The sequence below is a fragment of the Poecilia reticulata genome, chromosome 18, assembly GCF_904066995.2.
Source record: "Poecilia reticulata chromosome 18, P_reticulata-male-v2, whole genome shotgun sequence".
NCBI classification, from domain to species: domain Eukaryota; kingdom Metazoa; phylum Chordata; class Actinopteri; order Cyprinodontiformes; family Poeciliidae; genus Poecilia; species Poecilia reticulata.
In genome coordinates, this window is record NC_088847.1 from 21,321,328 (window position 1) to 21,340,696 (window position 19,369).

The following is a 19,369-nucleotide window of genomic DNA, read 5'->3' on the forward strand; positions in this document are numbered from 1 at the left end:
AGAGTCTGGTCCGCATTGCCGGCAGTAAGTCGGGCTTCTTTCCCGTGAGAGTTGGACTCAGCCAAGGCTGCCCTTTGTCACCAATTCTGTTCATTACTTTCACAGACAGAATTTCTAGGCGCATCTGAGGTGTTGAGGGGATCCGTTTTTGTGGCCTTAGTATCGCATCTCTGCTTTTTGTGGATGATGTTGTTCTGTTGGTTTCATCAGATCATGATCTGCAGCTTTCGCTGGAGCAGTTCACGGCTGAGTGTGAAGCGGCCGGGATGAGGCTCAGTGCTTCCAAATCCGAGGCCATGGTCTTGAGCCGGAAAAGGGTACAGTGCCTTCTCTGGGTCAGGGGGGTCATCCTGCCTCAAGTGGAGGAGTTTAAGTATCTGGGGATTTTGTTCACGAATGAGGAAAGAAGGGAGCGGGAGATCGACAGTCGGATTGGGGCAGCGTCTGCCGTGAAGCAGGCTCTGTACCGGTCCATCGTGGTGAAAAGGGAGCTGAGTCAAAAAGCAAAGCTCTCGATTTACCGGTCGATCTACGTTCCCACCCTCATCTATGGTCATGAGCTTTGGGTCATGACCGAACGAGAACGAGATCACGGATACAAGCGGCCGAAATGGGTTTCCTCCGAAGGGTGACTGGGTGAGACCTTAGAGATAGGGTGAGAAGCTCGGTCATCCGGGAAGGACTCAGAGTAGAGCCGCTTCTCCTCCACGTCGAGAGGAGCCAGTTGAGGCTCGGGCATCTGGTCAGGATGCCTCCTGGACGCCTCCCTGGTGAGGTGTTCCGGGCACGTCCCACCAGGAGGAGGCCTCGGGGAAGACCCAGGACACTCTGGAGGGACTATGTCTCTCGGCTGGCCTGGGAACGCCTTTGGATTCCCCCGGAGGAGCTGGAAGAAGTGGCTGGGGAGAGGGAAGTCTGGGCCTCCCTTCTGAAGCTGCTGCCCCCGCGACCCGACCCGGATAAGCGGAAGAAGATGGATGGATGGACTTTAGAAAATTATTGTAAATTAAAAAAATATAGATTTTATTTCCCTGTAATCCCAAAAAACACATCTTATATTTGGTTTGAAAACCCTCCCCATATAATCTGACTGAACTTGTAATGCAACTTTGTTATGCAAAGCTACTAGACAAATTCTAAAAGGCTTGCAGCTGCAATTGCAGCCACACATGGTTCCACACCGCACTTTTCAGCTTTTTATTTGCAAAGAATTTTTGAATCATTTGTATTTTTCTTTCTACTTCACTTTGTGTTGGTCTTTCATATTAAATTCCAATGAAATCTAATTTATATTTGGGGTTGTAATGTGACAAAATTTGGAAAAGTTCAGTAGGTAGCAGTTGTTTTTTCCCTGGAATCCCATCCATCCATTTTCTTTACACCGTTGTCCCTTAGTGGGGTCAGGAGGGTTGCTGGTGCCCATCTCCAGCTAACGTTCCGGGCGAGAGGCGGGGTCACCCTGGATAGGTCGCCAGTCTGGGCAACACAGAGACACACAGGACAAACAACCATGCACTCACACACTCACACCTAGAGGCAATTTGGAGAGATCAATTAACCTGACAGTCATGTTTTTGGACTGTGGGAGGAAACCGGAGTACCTGGATAAAACCCACCATGCACAGGGAGAACATGCAAACTCCATGCAGAAAGACCGGGAATCAAACCCAGAACCTTCTTGCTGCAAGGCAACAGCTCTACCAACTGCGCCACTGGAATGATTTCTCCCAATTTAGTTCTACCTTTATTTAGTCTGACATTAATTGTTTATTGTTTGGTGCACTGTTGCTCTGAAATTAAAGAAGTTTCTACTGATGTCATTCTGAGTTTGTTCATCCTTTTTGATTTCTTCCATAACAACTCAACCACCATGTGAAGCAAGTAACAGATGGTGTCAGAAGTTACAGTTTAAAAGTACAAGAAAAAGACGATGCCTAGTGGAAAAAGGTGGATCACCAGGAATAATCAGATGGTTGTGATCCAACTGCTTCAGCTGACCAGCAGGGAGCAGTCGTGTGGAGATATAAAAATGTCACAACGTTATTTTGGTTGTTTAGTCATTTTGAAATATTTTTCATATACAATTTACTCCATTTTTTTTTTTTACAAAAAGGAAAATATTGTATTTTGTTTGCATTTTGGCATGTTAATTTGCTTGCATCTAGTGTTTTCCTGTCACAGTAGCAGTCGGTTCAGCAATCGTCATAAATAGCAAGATTTAATCTGCCTGGAAGTTTATTGAAGTTTCTTGACCTGTTCACTTCATCAGTGAAAGATGTTTCAGAACTACTGATTCTCGAACAATTCCTATTCCACAGAATTAAGTGAATTTAATTTAATTTTAATTAAATCAAATTCATGATTTAATTTATGAATTTGACTGAATTTGAATCCAGCTTCCCTCACCACATGCTGAGAGATTTGTTCTTGGACAAGAGATCAAAGCTAACATTGCTTACAAAGACTTTTGCATACTTCACATACTGTTTTCTGATTTCTAATTTCTGTAAGTGCTTCAATTTTCTTCAAATCAAACTGATCTGATCACATTTACCAAGGAGTGTGAGAATTAAAGGTAATTATCCATAAGCTAAACCTCCTACCAGCTTTTAGTGACAAGGACTTTATTTGTCTTTAGTACTCATACAAAGCTGTTGTAATGATTAGTCCTGTAAAGACATGCTGACACATTTGTTTAGATACAGACTAGATGTTGAAACCAAATAAACCCACCTGACTACATTCCTGAAAGACAAGGAATGAAGGTGTGGAGCTCAGGCAGAGAACCTGTGATACAAAGGAAAAAACAAAACAAGAGGTGGTCTAACCAGTACTAAGGGGAAACCACATGGTTTTTATGAAATGTGGATGGTTGTTGCTTCAGATGCTCCATCTTATATTCTAACAGCCGGTAGATGTTAAACTTTTCTGTTCATCTGATAAAAGTTTTAATGTGGTCAGTGTTAGAGGTGTTGTTTACAGAGGTTTGATCTAACTATGAATAACTTATTAAATGCCAAGGGAAACTATTGATAAAATAGTACTTTAATCAAAATTACCAGGACACGTGATCATCAGGTAAGAAAAGTCCAACAGCTCTCAGTCTCTCAGTATTACCTGGTGAGGCTTTAGAGAACAGTAAATAAGGACACTTGCCTTGTCAAACAGCAACCACTGCACACATTTATAGAGCTAACAAAAACAACTTCACTCCAAAACTCTAGAATTTAACACAATACTTTAACTTGTCTTTGCCTTAAAGTGCCACTTTTCTAATACATATTGAAGCATGGCCAATGTACTACAGCTGATTGTGGTGAGAGCAGAACAACAGTGTACCAAACAGAGCTAGGGGTTGCTAATGCTAGTGTTAGCAGTTGGAATAAACAACGACCGTTTAGTATGACTCTGGATCTTTTCAAGATTACCACTAAAGAGGTCGATCTATGGGTATGAGTGGCTCAAAATCCCTCCATCTATAGGAGCTCATCTTACCAATATTTTAATAGTTTGGATTTTGGGATTTGGGAGTTTGTTCCAGTTCCTTTGTTCTGTGTTCAGTTCATTCCTTTTCTCCTTGTGCCTATGATAAATAGGCACGTTTTCTAGTTCAAACCAGAAATTTACATACACTAAATAAAAATATGATAAATAGGCACAAGGACAAGTATCTGGGGAGATCGACAGGCGGATTGGGGCAGCGTCTGCCGTGAAGCGGGCGTTGTACCGGTCCGTCGTGGTGAAAAGAGAGCTGAGCCAAAAAGCGGAGCTCTCGATTTACCGGTCGATCTACGTTCCCACCCTCATCTATGGTCATGAGCTTTGGGTCATGACCGAAAGAACGAGATCACGGATACAAGCGGCTGAAATGGGCTTCCTCCGCAGGGTGGCTGGGCTCTCCCTTAGATATAGGGTGAGAAGCTTGAACATCTGGGAGGGACTCAGTGTAGAGCCGCTGCTCCTCCACGTCGAGAGGAGCCAGTTGAGGTGGCTTGGGCATCTGGTAAGGATGCCTCCTGGACGCCTCCCTGGTGAGGTGTTCCGGGCACGTCCCACCAGGAGGAGGCCTCGGGGAAGACACAGGACACTCTGGAGGGACTATGTCTCTCGGCTGGTCTGGGAATGCCTTGGGGTTCCCCGGAGGAGCTGGAAGAAGTGGCTGGGGAAAGGGAAGTCTGGGCCTCCCTTCTGAAGCTGCTGCCCCCGCGACCCGACCCCGGATAAGCGGAAGAAAATGGATGGATGGATGGATGGATGGATAGATGGATGGATGGATGGATGGATGGATGGATGGATGGATGGATGGATGGATGGATGGATGGATGGATGGATGGATGGATGGATGGCACAAGGACAATAGGACATTTTATGCTGTTTTTTTCTTCACAAGTGTACAGTCTTGAGAAGGCAGTTTATTTCCTCATTGAGATCATTCTACTGTTTTGTAACTTTGTTTTCCAGTACTTGTCAGTTGAACTGGTTGGACCGGTCTTTATGCCTGATGCCTGTTGCTACTGAGCAGAAAACCTGCCTCAGTTCAATGCAATCAACTCCAGGTTCTGGTTTTTGTTGCCTCAAAGCATTTTGACTCTTAATCTGAGTCTATAGTCAAGGGACTTTAGAACAGAAACTGGCAAACCTGCTTTAATTACAACTGGGGTTCCTGTCCATCTGTGTGTTGTTGCTAGTTAAAAGCCAGTGGTCACATGCATAATAAATTAAACCAGGCCAAATACAAACCAGTTACATTAAAATGCTTTAATGTGGTGCTTTTATTGAACTCATTCCAATGCATCCGTTTTGTTTCTATCCCCAATAATCACATGCAGAATTATATCTCATCAATTAGCAGAAATGTAAAATCTTCAACAATTCCACTTATCTTTCATACATAATTTTTGGCAAAATGTAGTATTTGTTGAATCTGGTAAATCTGTGACGTGTTTGGAAGGATGAAAACAAAATGTTCCAAATATACAGTTCAAACCAGACATTTACATACACTAAATAAAAATATATGCACATTTTCTCAGTGTCTACAGTTAAATCAGACCAAGATTCTCTTGGTTTAGGTTAGTGAGAATTACCAAAAATTACTTTTATTTGCTAAGTGCCAAAAAACTTAGAACATTTTTAGAGATTTTTGTGACTTCCTTTGAATTCAGAAGTTTGCATACATTTGCTCAGCATCAGGGATAAATGTCTTTGAAACTGTGATTTGCTTTTCTCAAAGCATCATTGGTGACATGTCCAATCATCCTAGTAAAAACCAGCCCTTGGTACTTCACTTTGCTTCATAAAGAAAGTCTGACTTGACCTCTTGGAAATTGAGAAGTGATTGCTGGAAGTGTGACCATTAACGTTTGTCTGTGACGCTATGAAGCTTACCAGAAATTACCTGCGCTGCAGACAACCATCTTCCACTGTAAAGAGAGACATGCCAATCTGAATGAAAGGGTTCCTAATTTTAAATTAATATTTTGAAGTGTGGCCATCACGGACTGAACGGCTTTGTTCACTTCATCTGCTACGATTGCTTAAACTGCAGGTAGACTGCTGTTCTGAAACAGAGCAGAAAATCAATATTAGCGATTTTTACAGTATGTTTTCTGATTGACCCAGCAGAAATTCTACCAGAGGAATCCAAGGCAATGGGAGAAAGCCCAGACTGTGCCTTGAACAAGATTTGAATTGAGCAGAATAGCACAGGAAGGCTTTGGCCAGGCTAATGTCCAATTAAATAGCAGTAAAAATTTAACACCTTGTGTCTGTTACTCAATTTTGAGGGAGTTACAGTAAATAAAGTTTACACACCACAGTGTACTCCACAGTTGAACACTCACAGGAACTATACAACTATGTCCTCAAGTATTCCTCCCCTGCATGTTTTAGATGTGTCTCAGTTTCAGCACACCTGATTCAAATTATAGCATGACTTCCTCTGTAGTCATCAAGTGAAGCAGAATTCGTTTAATCAGTAATTAATTTAATTCAGGTGTTTGGATGAGAGGAGACACCTTAAATATTCAGGACAAGACGACCATGGTAGGGTGTAGGGAACTGTTCTAGGACAGTTTTTCAAAGCAGGGGCCACAGGCTGATGGGGGGGGGGCCTCAAAAAGTTTAATAAAAAATTAGAAAAAATAAATAAATCATTAATGGATTTAATTGTACATTTTCAACCATAATTTATAATAAAATATTTGTTCTTCATACAAAGTATAAAATGTTATTTTACATGCTCATCTTTGTGGTTGACTGGTTGCAAAATTTATTTAGCTGCTTTTCTCCTCCAAGTAGCTCAAAATTAGCAAATAAAAATCTCAAAGTTACCATCAAGAAAAGACCAAAGGATCTGCCCCGCAGCCCTGCTGTGAAGGACGTTGCTGCTGTTTTTTCTTCCAAAGGCAGAGACGAAAAATCAAAAGAAATCATGGCCACTAAAATCAGAAGACATGACACATTTATGCTAAATAAATGTAATAATTATTAGGGTTTCCCCAAGAATAGTGAGGCACCAGACTTAACCCCACTGCATAGTTAACATCCTGATTAAAGGAGAAGAAATTAATATTTAAATTATGCCAAACAGAAAATGGAAACAGTGGGTAAAAAAAAGGTTAAGAACTTTAATGATAGAAAAAATGAATACTCCAAGCATGAATTACAGAGAAGAATTACATTTTTTCCTGTCAAAACAAATCATATAACATCTAAATAGTTATTTATCTAAATTCTGTGACTTTCAAATACACATCCTATACACATTACACCATTACCTACAGGCAAAGATAAATCTTATTTACAAAGATGGATTATTAAGGATTCAGATCCTGAAAAGGTGTCCAACAAACCACTCATTTGCAAACAATGTTTTTCAGTTCAGTTTCAAGACTTCATGAAACCTCTTCAGAAGTTGATCATCATCATCTTTGGCCAGCTGCTCTACAACGTGACGGACTCCGTTCTCCAAGGTAGAGTAGTAACGCTTCAGCTCCTTCAGCTCAGCTTCCATCCTTTTCTTGAGCTTCTCTTTATCCTCTCTAGCTTCTTTTAGCTGCTGCTCATACTCTTTCCTCACAGCTTCCACTTCCTCCTTCAGCCTTTTCTCATATAACTGTTTGAGTTCAAGCTCTTTCTGATCCATCATCTTCACTGCCTTTTCATACGTGTCAGTAGAGTAAAACTTGCCTCCGTTCTTCTGCACCATCTCCTCGACCTTCTCTAGCAGACCAAGAACTTGTCGACGATCGTTGGCTCTGAGGTTATTGAAGACATGGTATCTATTTCCAGTCTTCTTTAAGATCTCCTTCAATTCGGGTCCAGAATCCTTTAACATCTCGTCAAAGTCCAACTCCTCCACCACGTCACCATGGGTGAACAGGATCATGGAGTACTTCCAGGCTTCCTCTCCAAAAATTTCCTTCACCTTCATCACAGCATCCCTCTCCTCTCTAGAGAATGGTCCAATTCTGACCACCAGCAGAATGGCGTGGGGACCGGGAGCCGACATGTTGATGCATTTTGAGATTTCTCTCTTCACTTTTTCCTCAGTCTGAAACGTGTCAAAGAGACCAGGTGTGTCGACAACAGAAACCGTCCTGCTGAGCATCTTTTCTCGTTGTTTGCAGCATTCAGCGGTCTCTAAAGAACAAAAATTCAATAGTGACGTTACAGTGAGATTTACAAAGTAGATGTTATGGCACAGACACAGACACAGACAGAATATAAGCACTGTCCTCTGACACTTCAATAGTTTAGAACCAATAACATTATTTAACCATTCAGACAAACTAAAACTATGCATCTGATATTTAGAGGAGCAAGGGTCGCATATACCAAGAATCAGCTGTTTTTTAAACACTGCAAATAAAATAATTTTGTGAAGGTTCAGATTACCCACAGGGTGAACAAAGAGCAACAAGTCATTAAAACTTTGTATATTACATGAACAGCCCAGTAGTGTAGATTTGTGGCCTGTCTATTAAAATGAAGCACTTGGGGAGTTTTGGTCCATCTGTGTGTTTCATAGTTTTACCAGAGGAGTGTCTGGTTGCTGCTCTAAAAGCTTCCCTTCCCAATATGGTGTTTCCACTGGAGCTTTTTCCTGTGCCAGTCTTCCCAACAAGCACCAGCCTTAAATCAGACACTGGAACAGAAAGATTGTGATTAGGTTTTAGAGAATGAGGCAAGTCTGTTAAAAATTTACACTTCAATTTCATGACAACCTCTTGATTAACTGATGCTTATTATTCATTCCCTTGTAAATTTATTTCTACATGGAATGATTCTTTACTGACCACCTATTTGGTACATCTGTATAATTACCTGTTAACATTAAGTTTTGCATCACTAATATACAGGCAAATCTGCCCAAACTTTGCAGATCAATGTTCATTTTTTCCCAAAAGTGGCAACATTGACACCAGGATTAATTTATGCCATGAGGAATTATATTTATTTAAGCTAAACTGTGCCCAACCTTGTAGAAGCTATGGGCTTACCTAACTAGTTGTTGAATGTTTATCTCATGCTTTTTCCTCTACAATAATCTACTGAAGCTTCAGTATTTTGCTCCAGGAAACAACAAGAGACTTAAACCAACAGGGAAGTTATGCAAATGCTGCTTTTAATATTTTATTTAGTTTGTTAGCCGTCACTGATTTTCACAACACTGAGTTTTAAATATTTTGTAACTTTTTAAAGTTTTCTCATTTACTTGCCTTAATTTGGGGTTTTTCCAGTTACTGTTTAACTTAAAGTTTTTAGATTGCAAGTTGGACATCTGAATCATAATTTGGACTGCAATTGAATGGCGTGAGAGGAAACACATCAAGCAACCTGTACTCATGCAATTTTCTTGTATTTAAATATTGTTATTATAATGTTTACAAATGGTCCAAAATGGATCTTACTGTTTGTGAAGACTGCTGTCAATAAACTTTGACATTAACTGGATCTTTGTTTCAGAATGGTCTATTAGGGACACATGACTATACTAGAATGGAAAGGATTTATTGTTATTTTTAAAGGAGAAAAGCAAAACAATCGATGTAAGAAAGAGTTGTCACCCCCACTGGATTATTGAAACAAAACTGGAATTTACTTGAAGACAAAACAACTCTGGTGCCAAGATAGAAATCAGACCTGTTGGAGGAGTGTCCATGCTGTCTCTTCTACCCCGTGCTTTCTCTGGTCCTACACAGAAACAGGAGAACAAAAACTAACACGTAATTTGTTATATCGGTGGTGAACAAATAACGCAATGAAAATTATTTAAGTCAGTTATAACTACTGATTAATAAAAGTGAAAGGAACATTGAATAAAAACTGCGTGATAAAGTTCGTTGAAAAGACAATTTCTTCACAAATGGCTCTAAAACTTAAACTTACGTTTACACTCAGTTGCCTAATAAATAAACCGAGTTACGGCTACAAATGAGGTGAGAAAAAAACTTAAATACGCCACGTTTTAATAAATATTTTACGCAAAAACTCATAAACACATTTAATTAACTCACCAATTTCTCCAACTTCTCCCCTCTCCGCCATTTCTTTGATCTGAGTAAACTTACAATTCTATAATTCAGTCGCATTAAACACACTACAACTTTCTCTCCGAACCTTCCAAATGATCAGGTAAGGGCGTAGCAGTTTCTTAACAGGTGTGCCTAAACACCTGCTACGCCTTCAAAATAAAACAAGTATTCCTAATAACTGAAAGAAAGTGCGTCTTTGTCGTAAACAAGACATTAATTCAATTTAGGCTCATTTTAATACAGTGACTGCAGAATACGTCGTGTTATAAAACTAATTTTTCCTCCTTTGAAAATAATTTATTTTACCTGCTAACTGATCTTGCTTACATATTTAACACCAGGTGCCATGCAAACTTATTTCTTCTTCTTCTTCTTCTTCTTCTTCTTCTTCTTCTTCTTCTTCTTCTTCTTCTTCTTCTTCTTCTTCTTCTTATTATTATTATTATTATTATTATTATTATTATTATTATTATTATTATTATTATTATTATTATTATTATCTTAATCCAAGTTTAGCTCAAATGGTGCAGAGGGCGTGACAATCCTTTCTTAAAAAGTTCCCTAATTTTTTTTACATTTGCTTTTTTAAATTAGAGTAACAATTGTTTTGCTTTTCTCCTTTAAAAATAACAACGCATCTTTTCCATAGAGCGTTCTGAAATGGGATTACAATTCCATAATTATCCTTTTAAACTATTTTTAATGTGATTATATTTCATAATTAGTCGGATCAGAACTGTTGAGCTTTTACTTTGAAAACTTACTTCTAGATGAGCGCTGGTTTAGTCGGTGTATGTCCACTCCCTTAAACCCGTTTCAATAGACGCAAAAGCGCAAGTAAATAAAAGAAACAGAACAAAATAGTTGGTCTCGACATTTAATGTTCGTTTATTCTAGAGAGGATTGTTCCTCCCGAACAGGTGAGTTCAGCTGTGAGAGGGACGGGATTAATCAGTTGAGACAATTTGAGTCTTTGTTTTTTCTGATAATGACGCTTCCGTACTTGTTTGTATCAATAGACAAACGAGGAGCAGACAGAAACTGCGAAATGGTGGATGTTCGGTTCTGCTCCTGACTGCATGGATTCATCTTGAGGCCTCAGTGTGGCGTGCTGTTCTGGACTGTAAGTAATAAACGTTTTTCAGTATTTGCTCTGATTGGGCATTGGCTGTTTCTTTATTCAATTAAAGGCTTGGTGAATTTTCCACACATTCAAGCTAAATTTGTATTAAAGAAGCAGCGTAAGTCCCAGGAGTCAAACTGGCGTCCTGCAGCTTTTAATTACAGGTCGGCAAAGTTACAGTGAAAACTAAGGTAAAAAGTGGTTTAAAAAGTTTTTAAACCACTTTTTAAAGGACCAAAATGACTAGTAATGCACTTCAAACGTGTTTTTTCAGTAAGCAACCTATTGAGAAAAAAAATAAAAATTCAAATGTTTCTTAGATACGAGTTTTGTTCAGTCTGACTGATCTAATCTATACTACAACTTTACAAAAATTTAAGGTTCTAAATAAAAAAGCTTTAATGATTAACTATTAAAATTTCCCATAAGCATTGATTTATTGAAATGGCTCCCAATTCAAGTTATGGGCTGTTTAAATTATAACTCGTTAAGTTGCTTATTTTTAAGCCTTTTTTTAATTGTGGCATGTCCTGGATGACTGACAACAAATAAGTAGATAGAAATTAATATCTGGGAAGTATCATAACTTAAACATAACACTTAAAGCACCAGGCTTTATATAGAAAAATATTCAGATTTTATTTTGTGGTTTTAAACGCTCTATATTGAAGACAAAGAAATAAAGGCATAACTTTCTGTTTTTTCTGTCTGTTCTCAGCTCAAACGCAGAGCTGTCGGCCACTCCTCAGCCCTTCCCTCCCGTTTCAAACTCTTCTAATTAACGTAAGAGTTAAATATGAATGAGATATTTTCTACCTTTGACAAAAAAAGCAGAGTATCACTTTTGCTAATGAGGCAGCTCACCATGATTCAGTCAAAGTAATGAAATAAACTGCAGTCTGCTCTTTATTGTTGTGTTTCTTCTTATTGAGCAGAAAAGGCAAATAAAAGGTGTTGCATGTCTTTTAAGTATTTACTTACTGGAGGAGTTTTACGTTTGTGATGCAGAGGTACAGCTAACAGCTAGCTCCTCACTTCATTGGTTTTAACGGAGCCTGTGCCGTTCAGCAGCGCAGCTGTTGCTCCTCCTACATTTTGGACTGAACCATTGTTCTAATAATGGTAGGGGCGTCTAAAATTAATTCTTATTTTATTTCTGAGATAAATGGCAGATGTAGTTCGTTCTTTGTTTCTTTTGCCTTTTAATATTGATATTATTTAAATGCAAATGTTTCTTTAATGATATTTTTTTTAGGGGCAGGGGGGCAATTATAGACTTTTCCAATATTGGGGGGCTCCGGACCCCCAGCCCCCCACTGGGACAAACGCCTTTGATTGTACCTGAATCAACAGGACTCTAACTTGAGGAGGGTTGTGTTAACTTGGGTTTATTTAAACGCTGCCACTTTAGTGCATCCACTGTTATGTACATAGCGTTTCAAAGTAAAGAAATTTGCAAAGTTTTAAATTATTTAGTAGGGTTTTGTAAAATATTTTTCCTCCATTCTGGCGGGTGCAGAGCTGTTTGGACTCTTACTACAAAGGGTAAGGGTGTGTGCGTGTGTGTGTGTGCGCGCGCGTGCGTGCGTATCAATGCCACACACTTGGATCATTGAATGCTTAGAGCTACAACATCAACAGGACTCTAAGAGACTTTATTGCAAACTCGATGGGGTTGTGGAAAACCACCCTTGAAGCCAACTGCAAACCACTTGCACAAGTGTCCATCAAATGTGGCATATACCAAGGAGATGCTGTCCCCACTGCTGTTCTGCATAGGCTTGAACCCCTCAGCCAAATCATCGACAAGACTGGCTACGGATACCGCCTCAAGAATGGGGCCACGATCAGTCACCTCCTCTACATGGATGACATCAAGCTGTACGCCAAGAGCGACCGAGACATCGACTCACTGATCCACACCACCAGGATCTACAGCACTGACATTGGGATGTCATTCGGACTAGAGAAGTGTGGTCGGATGGTTACAAAGAGAGGGAAGGTCGCCCACACAGAAGGGGTCTTACTCCCAGAAGGAACAATAGCAGACATAGAGCACAGCTACAAGTACCTGGGAATACCACAAGCAAATGGCAACCTCGATAAGGTCACAAGGAAAGGAGCCACAGCCAAATACCTCCAACAAATAAGGCAAGTCCTGAGAAGCCAGCTCAATGGCAAGAACAAGATCCGTGCAATAAACAGCTATGCCTTACCAGTAATCAGATACCCTGCCGGAATAATTAGCTGGCCAATGGAAGAGATGAAGGCCACGGATGTTAAGACTAGGAAGCTACTAACCATGCATGGAGGGTTCCACCCCAAATCCAACATCCTGAGATTGTACACAAGCCGTAAGGAAGGAGGCAGATGACTAGTGAGTGTGAGAGCCACTGTCCAGGATGAAACATCCAAGATCCATAAATACATCAAGGACAAAGCCTCAACGGACGATGTGCTCAGTGAATGTCTCAGGCAATGGAGAACAGAGGACGAGGTGCTAGAGGTACCATCATGGGAGGACAAGCCCCTACATGGGATGTACCACCGACAAATAACTGAAGTGGCCGATATCAGGAAATCCTACCAATGGCTGGAAAAGGCTGGACACAAGGACAACACAGAGGCTCTCATCCTGGCCGCCCAGGAACAGGCCCTAAACACCAGAGCAATAGAGGCTCAGATCTACCACACAGACAAAACCCAAGGTGTAGATTGTGCAAGTTATACCTTCAAGAAATGGGGGAGGGAATGCAGCACTGAAATATAAGAACAAATATCTTCATTCATAAATACATATCTGTTAACTTTAGTTATTTTTTTCTTCATTAAAGATTCATTGTAGACGTGCAGTCAGGGGAGGCAGAGGTTCACCTTTCATCATGGAAAAATAATATATAATGATAATACAAGTTATATTGCCATTTTCACCCTGTGGTTTGTACTACAAAGTGCCTATTTTTCATTTAACTTCACCAATTCTGATTATTTTTTCTTCAAAATCGCTGAATTTTTGCATTTCCACATTCAATGCCTGGAAGCGAAGGCAGCAGTGAGCTGTGCCTCACCTGGGATTGCGCAACCTCTCGCCAACTGTACTTGCTGCCATTCTACGGGAGCAAGTTCGTAGCTGTGTGGAGCTGACACCCCACCCACGTCAAAAATTCAGCAAATAGTCTGAATGGTTAGTGCTCCGTTTGTGTCGTTAAAATTTTCGTTTGTGCAGTTTTGGTTTCTGAGATATTACAAATTATTTTGTAGGTCATCCTGAGTTCACCATCCCCCCATGTTGCTCCAAAATAAACCAAAGTGGGCTACTTTGTTAGTGCTCCGTTTGTGCAGGTTTGTGCAGTTAAAACTGTCGTTTGTGCAGCTTTTGTCTTTGAGATATTAAAAGTTATAATTTTGGCCGATGACGTCACCGTCAACCCATCACGCCCGAAGGTTCACTTGGGGACTGTCGACAAATTACCGAACCAAACATTCCTCTCAAATAAATGTTAATAAATGACTTGAAATGTAACCGACTAATTGTCAGTGCTACTTCATGCTTTTACATGAGACAAAATAGCATCTATTAAATTTTAAAGTCATATACATTATTTTCAATAATTTTAATATTAAATAATATAGTATTTTCTTCAATAGCTTCCAGGTCATGTGAAGTATTAACTCAAATCACTTTGAAATAATTATACTAGTTTGTACAGATGAGGCACAGCCATTTGTTTTCCATTTTAATCCTTTTGTATTTTTTAGCAATTTTCTTTGTCAAAATTTAGGATGTTTTTGTAATAGCTTCCAGGTCTTGTGACTTCCATCCATCCATTTTCTTACCCCCTTGTCCCTTAGTGGGGTCAGGAGGGTTGCTGGTGCCTATCTCCAGTTAACGTTCTGGACGAGAGGCGGGGTCACCCTGGACAGGTCACCAGTCTGTTGCAGGGCAACACAGAGACACACAGAACAAACAACCATCCACACAAGCATTCACCCCTAGGGACAATTTAGAGAGACCAATTAACATAACAGTCATGTTTTTGGACTGTGGAAGGAAACTGGAGTACCCGGAGAAAACCCACGCATGCACAGGGAGAACATGCAAACTCCATGCAGAAAGACTGGGGCCGGGAATCGAACCCAGAACCTTCTTGCTGCAAGGCAACAGCTCTACCAACTGCGCCACTGTGCAGCCCGGTCTTGTGACTTATTGATTAAAAATCAGTGTGAAATTGTTCTACCATTCTGTATAGATGAGGCACACTCATTTATATTCAATTTGAGTCCTTTTTATAATTTGTAGGTATTTTTATATTAGCTTCTAAGTCAATCAATCCAATTTTATCTGTACAGCACATTTCAGCAGCAAGGCATTTCAAAGTGCTTTACATAATAAAACACTAAAGGTGGTCCACTGTGTTTTTGTATTAAAAGATGTTGAGTAGACAATAAAAGTAAAAATATTACTGGGTAATTATATGTTATGGGAAAACATAGTCAGTGAACTGCTATATAAACCCACAACTAGTCTTAAAAACAACTAATCAAAAAATACAATTAAAATAAATATCAATTATGTCCACTTCTGTTAAATCCAAATTAAGTCAGCAGCTCCACCAGGCCCCCTGGGCTTCAGGGGCCCCAAAAATGCTAATATTTTAACATAGACCTAAATATAGCATTTGTTTATTGAGATTATCAATGCTGCTAAATTTGACATAATGGCTTCAGCATATATGTAGGGCTGTTGTAAACGAATATTTTAGTAATCGAGTAATCTATCAATTATTCTTACGATTAATCGAGTAATCGGATAAAAAAATGTATAAACTATTGGCAAATCTGCAATAACACCAGTTACTCCAGATCTGTAATGCACACTAGGAGGACCCGAAATCAGCCACGAGACAGGAGTGAGCAGAAAACCACAGATCTTTATTGGAGACAGCCAAGGGCGGCACACAGGATAACTAGCTGAAGCACTAGCTGGAAGATAGTGCGTGGGGGCGGGGGAGAAGCGCAGATGCAGGGCTGCGTACTCACAACCGGGGATCAGAGGAATAGAGTCCAGATCCAGTTCTTGGTCAGCCGGGCCGAGGTCATACACGAGGTGGAAGATAGCAGAGTCCGAGGGAGTGGGCGTGAGCGGCGTCAGAGAACAGGCTAGGGTCGAGATCCGGGTAGGCAAAAACAGTAGTCCAACAAGGGAAGGCAAAAGGGGAAAATCCAAAGGGCAAGAGCGAGGCAGTAATACACAGGGCGTGGATGAAGAGCTAGAAACTACTTGCTGAAAGCGTTCGATAATCTGGCAGTGTGCGGGTAGCGGAGGGAGGCTTAAGAAGGGGAGCAATCAGGGAGCGGCACAGCTGCAGGGAATCAGGGAGATGAGGGACACGACATGGATGGAGTCAAAACAAAAACAACAGGCACATGTCACCATTACAGTACCCCCTCCTCAAGGTCCGGCTCCTGAAGGACCACCAGGCTGGTCGGGGTGATCACGATGGAAACTTCGGATGAGAGCCTTGTCCACAATGTGGCGGGACGGAACCCACGACCGCTCCTCAGGTCCATAACCCTCCCAATCCACCAGGTAATGGACTCCACGGCCCCATCGTCTGGACTTGAGAAGACGCCTCACCGTGTAGACAGGCCCCCCAGCGAAGATTCGGGCGGGAGGAGGGGGTCCGGAGGAGGGCACAAATCGGGATGCGGAGACAGGCTTGATGCGTGAGACATGGAAGGTGGGATGGACCCTCAGGGAAGCAGGCAGCCGGAGACGGACGGCCACCGGGTTAATCACCTTGGAGATGGGAAATGGTCCGACGAAACGTGGAGCCAGCTTCCTGTTCACCATCCGAAGCGGAAGGTACCTGGTTGACAGCCATACCTTTTGCCCAACCAGATAAGCGGGGGCCGGGATCCTGTGTCGGTTGGCAGATCTAGAATATATGGCAGAAGTAGTTAAGAGTGCCCTGCGGGCCCTTTTCCATACCTTAAGGCACCTCCTGGCTGAGGCATGGGCAGAGGGAACCATGGCAGCCCGTTCCTGCAAGGAGAAAACTGGTGGTTGGAAACCATAAACGGTATGGAAGGGAGATAACCCCGTGGCACTGGAGGGAAGAGAATTGATAGCATGCTCCACCCACGGCAGATTCTGTACCCAATTGGTAGGGTCTTGTTCGCAGAGCATGCGAAGTTTGATCTCCACCTCTTGGTTGAGACGTTCAGTCTGGCCATCAGACTGTGGATGGAAACCAGAGGAGAGACTCACCTGGATTCCCAACTGTCCACAAAACTCCTTCCAAAAACGTGAGACAAATTGAGGACCACGGTCAGAGACGATGTCTACAGGAAGCCCATGAAGGCGGAACACCTCCCTGGCAAGGACTTCACTCAACTCCTTGGAGGAGGGCAACTTCACTAGGGGAACCAGGTGAGTCATCTTGGAGAATCGATCGACTATGGTTAGTATGGTGGTGTACCTGTTGGAGGTGGGTAAGCCAGTGATGAAGTCCATTGAAATATGAGACCAAGGCCGGTGGGGAATAGGTAGAGGGTGAAGAAGCCCCGAAGGGGGTCGGCGAGATGGCTTAGCCTGGGAGCAGACCCAGCAGGCAGAGACAAACTCCTTGACATCCTTGGCCATGTTCCTCCACCAAAAGCGTGTCTGGATCACCTTCAGGGTTCTGGCTACACCAGGGTGACAAACAATTTAGATACATGGCAAAGCTTGAGTACCTCAGCTACAAGATGGTCAGGGACGAATAGACGGCGGGGAGGACAGCCTGGGGAACCCGTTGTTGTCGGTTGGCCTCCCGGACCCGGTTCTCAACCTCAAGGTGGGTTACTGCCAGTCGAACAGACTTAGGAAGAATAAAATCTCCAGAAGTCAAAGGTTTACTCAGGGGTTCATGAATCCTGGACAACGCATCCGGCTTCACATTCTTGGAGCCAGGTCTGTAGGACAAGGAGAACGCAAAGCGGGAGAAGAAAAGGGCCCACCTGGCTTGCCTGGTGTTGAGTCTCTTGGCAGTCTTGAGGTACTGGAGGTTTTTATGGTCAGTCCACACTAGGAAGGGTTCCTTGGCTCCCTCTAGCCAGTGTCTCCATTCCTCCAATGCCAGTTTAACGGCCAGTAACTCCCGGTCCCCTACGTCGTAGTTGCGCTCAGCAGAGGAGAGGACTCTGGAAAAGAAGGCGCAAGGATGAATCTTACCATCCTCATACCTCTGGCTAAGGATCGCGCCGACCCCAGACTCAGAGGCGTCGACCTCCACAATGAACTGACGACTCAGGTCCGGAGAATGGAGAACAGGTGCGGAGGAGAATAGGTGTTTGAGTCTTTGGAAAGCCTCCTCCGCTCTAGGATTCCACTGAAAACGAGACTTGGGAGAGGTTAGGGCATGAAGTGGAGAAGCAATAGTACTGTAGTTGCGAATGAAACGGCGATAGAAATTAGCAAAACCTAGAAACCTTCTGAGCTGCTTACGGTCTTGTGGTGTTGGCCAATTCAGAACAGCGGAAACCTTGCGGTCCTCCATGGATAGCTTGTTGGGGGAGACCAGAAAACCTAAGAAGGTAGTCTGGGAAACATGAAATTCACACTTCTCAGGTTTGACAAACAATTTATTTTGCAGTAGACGAAGAAGCACAGAACGAACATGGGTGATATGTGAGGGAAGATCCTTAGAGAAAACCAGGATGTCATCCAAGTAGACAAAAACATAGAGACCAATCATGTCTCTAAGGACATCATTCACAAGGGCCTGAAAGACTGCGGGTGCATTAGTCAAACCAAAAGGCATCACTAAGTATTCGTAGTGCCCAGTAGGGGTGTTGAAGGCAGTCTTCCATTCATCCCCCTCCCGAATACGCACCAGATGGTACGCATTTCTCAGATCCAACCTTGTGAAGATGTTAGCACCTTGGATGCGTTCGAATGCAGTGTTAGTGAGTGGGAGGGGATAACGATTCTTGATCGTAATGTCATTAAGCCCTCTATAGTCAATACAGGGACGGAGTGAACCATCCTTTTTACCTACAAAGAAAAACCCCGCGCCAGCAGGAGATGAAGAAGGACGAATGATTCCTGCCTGGAGGGCCTCCCCAATGTAGTCCCGCATGGCTCGGTCTTCAGGGACAGATAGTGGGTACAGACGTCCCTTGGGGGGTGAGGTGCCAGGAAGCAGGTTGATGGCGCAGTCGTAGGGGCGATGAGGTGGCAGAGAAGTAGCATGATGTTTACAGAAGACCTCTTTAAGGTCGTGGTAGTCCTTGGGGATCCCTGAAAGTACAGGGTCCAGAGCCGGGGGACCCTGGAGTACAGGCCCAGGATGATTGGCAGCTTGAAGACAGGAGGAAAGACAACGAGGGCTCCAGCCAAGGACCAAACCCTGCTCCCAGTCTATGTGCGGGTTGTGCAGTCTCAACCAGGTGGCACCAAGAATTACAGGGATCTTAGGAGAGTTGATGATAAGAAAGGAGATGGATTCCTGATGATTCCCTCCCACGATCAGTCGGACTGGCTCTGTCTCCAACTTGACCTGGTGTAAAACATGACCATCAATTGCCTGGACCACAGACTTGCGAGTACTTTGTTTTAAATTCAACTGGAGAGAGCGAGCTAGCTCAGCATCCATAAATTCAGTGTCGGCTCCAGAATCGACAAAAGCTGCTAAGGAGAGGGAGTGACCCTGCATAGAAATTT

The 19,369-nt window shown here is 42.3% G+C and overlaps 1 protein-coding gene across 1 annotated transcript; it reads right to left on the bottom strand.

The window, feature by feature from the left end:
- Positions 1–6,615: 6,615 nt before the first annotated feature.
- Positions 6,616–9,615, bottom strand: LOC145548517 (GTPase IMAP family member 9-like). The gene is made up of 4 exons (XM_081599026.1): positions 9,522–9,615; positions 9,148–9,198; positions 8,039–8,149; positions 6,616–7,644 (listed from the first exon to the last, which is right to left on the bottom strand). Exons 1-4 carry the CDS (start codon positions 9,550–9,552, stop codon positions 6,878–6,880), a joined length of 960 nt encoding a protein of 319 aa, XP_081455152.1. The 5' UTR covers positions 9,553–9,615; the 3' UTR covers positions 6,616–6,877.
- Between the last annotated feature and the right edge of the window lie 9,754 nt (positions 9,616–19,369).